Below are 10,406 nucleotides of genomic sequence, written 5' to 3'. Positions count from 1 at the left end.
CTCTTCCCCGTTGTCCCCTACCATTGCGTCCCCGCCCGCAATTGCCATCTGGAGGGCGTGTTGCTGCTGGCTGCTGCGTGAAGAGAGCGGACGGCATCTGGGGCAGCGAAGAGTGAACCTCTTCTGGGAACAGATACTGGTGGGTAGTGAGGAGATCAGCCACCTCCGGGATCGTTAACGGAGTGCTCTTGGTGGTCAGAGAGGCAACAAGGCCTCTGTACTCCGGCCGAAGTCCTCTGAACAGATGGAGATTCTGTTCGTCGAGGCTAATGGGTCGGCCAGCTTGCTGAAGTTGTTCTACCAACACTTGAGCACGCCCAAGATATTCAGTCGGGGAAGAATCACCTTGCCGGAGATTATGGAGTTGTGACAGAAGCCCCAGCGAACGTGCACGCGAAGATGAGCCAAGTGCAGTTTCTGCCGCCATCCACACAGCACGAGAAGTGGAGTGCCCAATCGAGAGGTAGAGAACTTCTTCAGCGAGGGAGGAGATGAGCATGCTTAAGATGGATTGGTCCTGCTGAATCCATTGAGCTCGCTGAGGGTTGGGCACCGGAGGCGCGTCGGAAGAGGACGCAACAATAAACTCCGGGGGGCAGGCAGTGGTTCCGTCAACAAAACCGTATAGATTTTGGCCACGTAAGAAAGGTACAAGCTGAGCTCTCCAGAATAGGTAATTCGTAGAAGTTAGCTTGATCGAGACATAGTGATGGGCTTGGTGAAGCATGTTGGGGGAGGGAGTGGCCGACGAGGGAACCTCAGGTGCGACGGCAGTAGTAACTGCGCGTTCTGAGGCTGTCGTCGGTGCATCATCAGAGTTAGGCGATGGACTGTTGTTGGAAGCCATGGGATCGAACAAGGCTTTTGTGTTTGTAGAGGGAAGAAACTGATACCAGATTGGAGTGTTAAACTCTGAGTTTCATATATCTGCGAGAGGGATGCACAGCACCCTTATATACAAGAAGATACACGTAAAAGAAGGAAATAAGCAGAAGAATAGGAAGACTAAGCCCAAGACTCTAACTGTCTAATACTAGTAGCTCACTTCTTGATGACTACATCAAAAACTGCAATTAATGAGGTCATCTTCCAATTTTGATGCATCCATGAATATAATGGTGATATACTCTAGACCTTGTCGATGGTTCAGAATGTCGTGCATTCGTCGTGCATTGCTAAACAATGTGTTGCGCATTTGCCATGCATTGTCATACAAAATATCGTGCATTCATATTGCTTTGATCGAGCATCCTTATACAGTATGTTGCGCGGTGAGGTGCATCCATGAAAGAGTCATGGGAGGAGGAAGGAGAGAAGATTATCGCAAAGTACTGGGAGGCCAAAGCGAGGTGGAACACTTGTGGAACAGTAGTAGCTCTCTTCTGAATAATTACATTAAAAATCTCAATTCATGAGATTTATCTTCCAAAATTGATGCATCCATGAATATAATGGTGATATGCTCTAGACCATGTGGATGGTTCAGAATGTCATGCATTCGTTGTGCATTGCTATATAGAGTGTTGTGCATTCAATGTGCATTGTAATACAAAATATCGTGAATTCATATTTCTTGGATCGTGCATTCTTATACAGTATGTTGTGCGGCGCTATGCATACATGAAAGAGTCATGGAAGGAGGAAGGGAAGAAAGATTATCGCGAGCTACTAGGAAGCCAAAGCGAGGTGGCAATACTTGAGAAATAGTAGTAGCTCTCTTCTGGATGACTATATCAAAAACCTCAATTAATGAGATTCATCTTCCAACGTTAATGCATCCATGAATATAATGGTGATATAATCTTGACCTTGTGGATGGTTCAGAGTGTCGTGCATTGCTATAGAGAATGTCGTGCATTGTTATACAAAATATCGTGCAATTATATTGCTTTGTTCATGCATTTTTATAAAGTATGTTGCTAATCCCTTTCACGAATGCTATCCATGAAAGAGTCATGTAAGGAGGAATGTGAGAAGATTATCGCAAGGTACGCGTAGGCCAAAGCGAGTGGCAATACTTAGGGAAGAGTAGTAGCTATCTTCTGGATGACTATATCAAAAACTTGAATTAATGAGATTCATCTTCCAACTTTGATGCATCCATGAATATAATGGTGATATACTATAGACCTTGTGGATGGTTCGGAATGTCGTGCATTGTTCGTGCATTACTAGACAAAGTGTTGTGCATTGTTATGCAAAAAATCATGCATTCTTATATAGTATGTTGCGCATTTCTTTAACGAATGTTATGCATTCATGAAAGAGTCATGGAAGGAGGAAGGAGAAAAGATTATCGCAAGATAATGGGAGGCCAAAGCGAGGGGGCAACACTTGGGAATAGTAGCAGCTCTCTTCTGGATGACTACATCAAAAACCTCAATTAATGAGATCATCTTCCAACGTTGATGCATCCATGAATATAATGGTGATATACTATAGACCTTGTGGATGGTTCAGAATGTCGTGCATTGCATTCCCCAAGTGTTGCCACTCGCTTTGGCCTACGCATATTTCCTTCATGTGTTTCGCAAATCCAAGAAGTTTAGAAATGTCATTTGGTGGAAAAACAGTTGTACTAGGCGGTGATTTTAGACATATATTACCAGTTATCCCAAAAGGCACAAGACAAGATATTGTACATGCAAGTATTAACTCATCATTCTTGTGGGATAAATGTGAAGTCCTCCGTTTAACAATGAATTTGCGCTTGCGTGGTCTTTCCAGTGCAGAAGAGGTTAAAAGTTTAACAGTTTTGCGAAATGGATTGCTGATCTAGGAGATGGAAATCTAGGAGAGGACAAGGATGGTGTCTTCAATATAACGATTCTTGATCAATTTGTTCTGAAAAATGAAGGTGACCCTATAAAAGAAATTGTACAAAACACATTTCCTTCATACTGTCATGGTCAAATAGATCATAAACATCTGGAGTCTAGAGTAGGGATGGCAATGGGTCGGGTGTGGGTCGGGGAGGACTACATCCATCACCAGACCCACCTGATATTTTCTCCACCCTCCCCCACCTCCAACCCGCATCGGGTGGACTTTTTCAAAACCCACCCCGACTCCCACCTGGTGCGAGTGCCCACTACGGGTACCCACTACTTATAATCTTATTTTTTTAAAAAAAAATAATATTTAAATTACTTACACATAATAAAATGATAAATTTTATTAGTTATATTAACATATAAAATAATAGAAATATTTAAATATAATAACTAAATTGTTAATTTTTAAAAATAAACTTAGTAGTTTAGATATAAAAATAGTAAAAATTTACGAAACTCTTATAAATAACTACATGGTGGGTCGAGTGGAGTTCTAGGCGGGTTTTGTACATAGAACCCGAATCCAACCCGACCCACCGCGGGTTTACTTTTTTTAAGACCCACACCCGATCCATCACCCACTACCACCCAAAAAAAAACCGACCCACACGGGGTGGATATCCGTATTGTTGTCATACGCTATGATAATAAAGTGATAAACAAAAATCAAGGTCAAATTTTATTTCACCCGCATAGCGCCGCCTAGATTCCGCCTAGGCGCCGCCTAGACCGCGTAGGCGCTAGGCGTTGTCCGGGCGCCCGACTAGCGCCTAGCGCCTACTGCAACCATGCAAACAAGTAATTTTTTTAAAACTTTGGATCTAGATAGTATTCTTGATCTCCACTTCTTTTCTCATCTTCATTTTCCTTTTCATTGGCAAGTAAGGGGAATCTTGGATCCTCTTCATGAACCAATAACAATGAAGAATCTTTGGACATGAAAATTGGCCAATGCGGGCCTCCACTTTAAAAAATATTGACACCTCCCGGTTCCCAAGTTATTCTAAAGTCCTTATTAATGAGAGTGTAATCCAATGAAGGGCATTCCTCATTTGTACCACAAATTTCATCATTCTTGAGCTCTTCTTCACTTGGACCATCTTCAAGTTGTTCCTTATCACCATCCCCTTGCAACTCTACACTTTCTCCCCCGTTTGATTTATGTCCCTCTTTTTATATGCAAATAAATGTATACATTTTACTTTAAATGTTGTACATTTCAATGTTATTAGACAAAACTACCCTTACACCGTTAGTTTTTAATTCTAACATTGATAACACATCATTATTACCATACACTTATATCTATCATATCTTTTTCCTATTTTTTTAATTTTCATTTTTTTAAATTATTATATATTAATTTAATACTTAATTATATTTTAATTAAATTTTTATGAATGATAAATTATATATGTGTACAAAATACATATATTATTTGTGTATATATAATTCAAATTATAATTTTTAATTATTTATATTTATCAATATTTTAATATTGAGCATAAATTTTCGCGCATCACGCGTACAAAGTGCTAGTGTGTGTGTGTGTGTGTGTGTGTGTGTGTGTGTATATATATATATATATATATATATATATATATATATATATAGTTAACAATATTTGTTCCTCTCCAAACAAAAAAAAAAACAAAAAAAAAAAAAAACAAAAACAAAAACAAAAAACAATATTTGAATAATTTTACACTAAATTTATAGAATTGAAATTTTGTGTACACTTATTTAAAATTTATCAATTAATAATTTAAATCTTTAATAATTTGATATTGAGTTTACAAATTAAAACTTTTGATAGGTAACACATTAATTTTTACATACATTATGTGCATACTTAGTCACCAATTAAAAAAACCTTAGGGTACTAACTAAAACTCTTTAAAAAGTTTGGGTGTCAAATTTGCGAAAACCCCAAATAAGCTTATAAGCGAACCCTTCGGCATTCACATAATCAGACCTTCAGCCGTGCGTCCCTTCACGCCAGTTCGCCACAGCAAGCAGCCGTGCACCTTTCAGTTCGCCGCCGTTCACGCCTTCAGCGAAGTCCGTAGGTAGCAGCAGCTCCGCGCCTCCGCCGTCAGCAAGCTCTCCGTCGTCGACGACTTCGTCCGGCCGCAGTTGCATCTCACTCTTCTTCGGTGACTGGTCCGAACTTCAAACCCTAAGCCCCTCAATATTCTATGAGATTTTGTTATAAATTTATAATAATTGATTGATTGCGAACTTGTTAATTTTGAATATCATAGTTGTCCATTGTGATCAGTAGACAGTGGATTTTGATTTTGGTTTGTGAAATGTAAATCCCAAAATTGTCACCATTTATCATAATTGTGATAATAATGATTTGTGACTTGTGAATTGATAAATTTATAATGTGTGCTAGTATGTGATTGATATTAAATTTTGATATTTATAATGTAATTTAATTGGTAATTTATAATGTGTTCATTCATATCTTAGCAGAAAATGGAGGAAGTGGAAGTTAATAGATGTCAGATCCAAGAGTGGTACCCAAAATTCAAATCTGACTCCATAAAAACTGAAATCCTTGATCTTCCAGAATCATTTATAGAGTACCTTCTTGATGATAATGGCCCCTTTCTTCTCCCCCTCTCCATAGAAGATAATGATGCCCTTCCAAATAGAATCCATAAACCTGAAGATGAAGAGGACTGTGAAGTTACTGGAGGATCTGAAGATGAATCAGAAATACCTCCAACACCCCCTTCATTCCCTGAACTCGAGATGAAGGTTAAGGAATCAATTCAATCTCTGGGGGGTTCTGCCTTCCCTAAGCTTAATTGGAGTTCACCTAAAGATTCTGCTTGGATTAGTTCTACGGGGAACCTCAAGTGCACATCTTTCAGTGAGATTGCACTTTTATTCAAATCATCAGATTCCGTAGTCCATGATCTTTGTCATGCATATGATTCGTGCAGCAATAAGACTATTTCTAGGCCTCCTAAGTTTGTTCTTGCTCTTCGCAAATGGTACCCTTCCTTGCATCCAGAGATGGAGTTCCGTTGCTTTGTGCGAAATATGGTTCTGGTAGGGGTTTCCCAACGTGAGGTCACTGGATTTTATCCTTCTCTCATTGAGCGGAAGTATGAGCTGAAAACAGCTATCCAAAGTTTTTTCTCTGCTAAGGTGAAGGGCAAATTTGAGTCAAAGAGTTACACATTTGATATTTATGTTACACTGGATCACCGGATCAAGCTTTTAGATTTTAACCCATGGGGTGCTTTTACCTTGCCGCTGCTCTTTTCTTGGGAAGAATTGGAAGAAGGGGGAAATGAATTGGATTTTAGAATTGTAGAGAACCAATGTGGAGTTCGACCTGGTTTGAAGACTGCAGTTCCTCGAGATTACTTAGATACCAGTCCAGGAAGTGGTTGGGATGAATTCCTGAGGAAAGCTAATGAGGAGTTGCACCTGTAAGAAATGCCAAGTGAGGAAGGTTTTATCCCAGGTCAGTGATGTGGTGACTGTACTATTATATATATTTTATGATTACTAAAACTAAAACTGTGTCTTGTGGCATACAGTTGTAGAAAGTCTAATTTTCTCTTTCTGTATTTCTCAACTACCAGCTTTCATTTTTCCTTGTTTCCAGGATTTAATTGCTCATTTTTATATTAAACATAGTAAATCAGCTTATCAGGCTCTGAATTTGCATCATACATAGTTGTGAGAATATACCATTACAAACAACCTCTGCTCATTAATTTGGTCAAATCTTCCAATGAGGTTTGTGATAATTATGTCTAATTCCCAATCACCTATTTACATGTAAGAAAAAGCAAAGCAAAGCAGTGAAGCATAGGCTATTGAGTTTAACCTTCTTGTGACAAAATATGCTGCCATTGAGAAGTCTTGAGTAATTATTTGGTATTCTTGACACTTGAAAATTTCCGTTACAATTTTTAGGATCTCAGTTTTTGCAAACTCTAGCAACTCAGAAGGATTATTTTTCCCGTTTCTAAGAATGTGAGATCCCTTGAGTAATGTAAAAAAATTTTATTATATTTTTTAGGATCTCTTCTTCTTCTTCTTCTTCTTTTTTTTTTCGAATTTTTAAAGTAATTTGAGGATTAAAAAAAAAAAGTGACAATTTGATCTAAGCATCTGCTTACAGTTGTAGTAATCCCATATGTTAATGTCACTATAAAATTAAAATAAAGCATTAAGAACAGTTCTATTCAGTAAATATACTATGGCTTTGTTTTGTAGTTCTTTTTTTTTAAAGCTTATAGTTTATTTTAAGTTACAAAAAGTTTTATTTGGTAAAACATAATGAGCTTTAAGTAATAGTTTATTTTGAAAGCTATCTTAAGTAATGTTTCAAAATAAGCAAGTAGCTACTAAAATCAGCTTATTGGAACAAAATTAATAGTCAATGGTCCATTTATGATTAAATTGAAAGTCAATGACAAAAATTGGTAAAGGTCAATAGTCACGGAACCATTTATGGTCCAATTAAAAATTGAATGATAAAAATTGATAAATATCAATAATGATGGGACTATTCATGGAATTAACTTTGTTCAAATATTATAATTAATTAGTTTTATCCTAGAGCGAAATGAATATTAGAAAATAAAAAGATAGATCTTATTACAAAATATTTTTTAATATATTTAATGAGTTAATAATTCATATTTAGTCAAAAATGAAATAAAAGTATATTAATAAATATAATATATCGTGCAAAAAAAATATTTTTACTTTTACACCTATAATGGACCTCAATCCTTTTGCCATGAGAAATTTTCAAAATATAAATAATGAAAAATTATCAAAACCAAACTTATCAAAAGTCTTAATTCCAAAATTAATGTGTGTGTGTATATATACCACTTTCTTAATTTGCTTATTTAATAATTTCTTATTAATTAATTTAGTGTCATCAAATAAAACTTATAATCACTTCTCGAACACCTTTTTGCGCATATAATTTGTTTTCTAATAAAATAAAATAAAAAGAAATAGAAATAGAGAGCAGTTATTTTACTTTGTCATTTTTTTTTTCATTTTGAACTTAATTGATTACCATGACATGTAAAGTAAAGAAAGGGAGTATTTTTTGAAAACCAATCTGTCGATTGTATTAATTGATGAAAGCTATAATAGCGTCAGGAGGGATAGAATCCCAATACATAGAATGTTCCTGAGTAAAAGCTAACGAAGCTAAAGTATGAGCATGTAAATTAAACTGTCTAGGCACATAGCTTAACGAAATAAAATTAAATAAAGACATTATTGTCTTGCACTGGTCAGTTATCAACCCAGCATACGAGTGAATGGGTGTAATTTGGTGGTGTATGGTGGATCGCCGAACCATACAATCCGTGAGCACACTGGCCGAATTAATATTCCTTTCAGCTAACCAGGACAGTGCCTCTTTAAAAGCCATAGCCTCCGCCATGAGTGGTGAAAAACAAACGGGTGAACTACCATTCTTTGCTGCCACAAACGAGCCACCGGGCTCTAATAACACAACTCCATACGTAGCCTCCCCAGTTTCCTGCCGATACCCCGCATCTATATAGCATCGCATGTGATTGTCGGGCAATACCGGTTCGGATCGTGGCTGTAAATCTTCTCGCGTGGCCCGGCCGTGTACTGCACCATAAGCTTTCAGCAATGATGCCGCCCCCTTCATAACAGTCTGCGGCCGTGACATGGCCCCTTCCCACACGGCGCCATTGCGGCTTCTCCAAATATTGTATAGAACTCCCACCAAAAGCTGTGTTTGTTCCTCGGTTAGAATCGCCATAGCCCCAGCTAACCATGCTGCAAACGAATCTGTAATAATGTTCGTGATAGGTAATTGTGTTATATTCCAAACTAATGCAGAATATTCACAATAAACTAATGCATGCAACACATCTTCATTATTTAATCTGCACATAGGACAAGCCGGGTCAATCTTCACCCTCTTTTCAATTAGATTCGTGGTAGTGGGTAAAATATCACATACTGCTCTCCATAAAAAAGTCTTCCATTTTGGTGGTACTTTCAATTTCCACATCTTAACCTATTTATCAAAATCACCTGGGTTATTCTCATAATCACCAACAATACGCCTGTAAGCATTCTTTACGGAATAAATACCTTTTGGATCACCTATCCAGTACCATGAGTCATCATAATCAGGGCTAACAGGAATCATAACTATTCTGCTCACATCCTCACGGATAAATAAATCAGATAAAATATGTGGATCCCATGTTTGTATTTGTGGGTCAATCAAACCTGCCACTCGTGCCTCTCTTAACTCCTCAGGCATAATTGTTTGTACCAAGGGACTTGGATTATCCTGGAGCCATGGGTGCCCCCAAATAAGAGTTGTCTCACCATTTCCAATCCTGCGTCTTATCCCAGCTACCACTATTGGATGTGCTGTCATTATACTTCTCCAACAAAAACTTGTGCAATTACTAATAGTAGCATCAACAAAACTAGAAGTGGGGTAATACCTGGCTTTATATATTCTTGCCACCAGAGACTCTGGGTTTGTCAAAAATCGCCATGCCTGCTTGCCCAGCATAGCTAGATTGAAAGCTCTCAACTCCTTGAAACCCAAACCACCAAACTTCTTGGGGATACATAACTTATCCCATGCCTTCCAGTGAATTCCCTTATCCCTGCCACTTCCCCACCAGTATCTATTCATGGCTCTCTCAATTGATTGACAAAGTGTTTCAGGTAACAAAAAAACACTCATTGAAAAAGTTGGCATAGATTGAGCCACACTCTTCAATAAAACTTCCTTACCAGCATGAGATAATAACTTTGTGCTCCACGAACCAATCCTCTGCCTGATCTTTTCCTCCACATAGGAAAAAACTGCTCTTTTATTTCTGCCCACAAACGATGGGAGGCCTAGATATTTCCCAAAATTACTTGCCTGCACTACCGCGAGACAGATTGCCACCTGCGTTCTGATAATCAGTCTCAAATTATTGGAAGCAAATATTTTCTTAAAATAATCCATAATGACCGAATGCATATTTGTATCCTCCACCCAATCCCCACCCTCATTCTTAATACTAGCAATAAAATTCTTCTTTTTACGGGCAGAAGCATACCTGTGATAGAACTTGGTGTTAGCATCTGCACCCCGGAGCCAGTGTTGTTTCACCCGCTGCCTCCAAAACACATCCTCCTGGGCCTCCAATTGCTTTAACTGATTCTCATTCTGCTGGAATTCGGCCAAAGCGACCGGATTCGTTACATCACAGAACTTCTCTTGCTGCTTCCGCAACTGCCCTATTCGGTGACCAAACCTATGGAATTGGTCCCCCCTCCCCCCCCCCCCCCCCCCCCCCCCCCCCCCCCCATCGCATCAACTTCATACCACAAAACTGATGACAGTGCAACAAGCCATCCGGCCTCCCCTCCTGCCAGGCTGTCTCCACCACCTCCTTGCACCCCTCATCCAATAACCATGCATTTTCAAATCTAAACCTCCTCGGTCCTCTTACTCTACGCATGCTGAGAGCATTTATATTGAGGAACAGAGCCGAGTGATCTGATTCTCTAGTTTGGAGA

At 38.5% G+C, this 10,406-nt stretch overlaps 1 protein-coding gene across 2 annotated transcripts; it reads left to right on the top strand.

Moving 5' to 3' along the window:
- Positions 1 to 4,817: 4,817 nt before the first annotated feature.
- LOC109185423 (cell division cycle protein 123 homolog) lies at positions 4,818 to 6,567 on the top strand. Of its 2 annotated transcripts, none has more exons than XM_019335450.1 (2): positions 4,818 to 4,997; positions 5,316 to 6,567. In XM_019335450.1, the coding sequence occupies exon 2, from the start codon at positions 5,319 to 5,321 to the stop codon at positions 6,288 to 6,290; it is 972 nt and encodes a 323-aa protein (XP_019190995.1). In that variant the 5' UTR covers positions 4,818 to 4,997; positions 5,316 to 5,318; the 3' UTR covers positions 6,291 to 6,567. The 2 variants fall into 2 exon arrangements, with proteins under 2 accessions (XP_019190995.1, XP_019190994.1); XM_019335449.1 differs by having other exon boundaries at positions 4,818 to 4,998; positions 5,292 to 6,567.
- The last annotated feature ends 3,839 nt before the right edge of the window (positions 6,568 to 10,406 follow it).

Source organism: Ipomoea nil, unplaced genomic scaffold, assembly GCF_001879475.1.
Source record: "Ipomoea nil cultivar Tokyo-kokei standard unplaced genomic scaffold, Asagao_1.1 scaffold1317, whole genome shotgun sequence".
NCBI lineage: Eukaryota > Viridiplantae > Streptophyta > Magnoliopsida > Solanales > Convolvulaceae > Ipomoea > Ipomoea nil.
The sequence above is the reverse complement of the archived record's forward strand: the minus strand, read 5'-3'. Positions and strand labels throughout refer to the sequence as shown.

Excerpts from the sequence above, each read along its gene's own strand:
- LOC109185423 (XM_019335450.1), top strand. The coding sequence starts at position 5,319 with ATGGAGGAAGTGGAAGTTAATAGATGTCAGATCCAAGAGTGGTACCCA.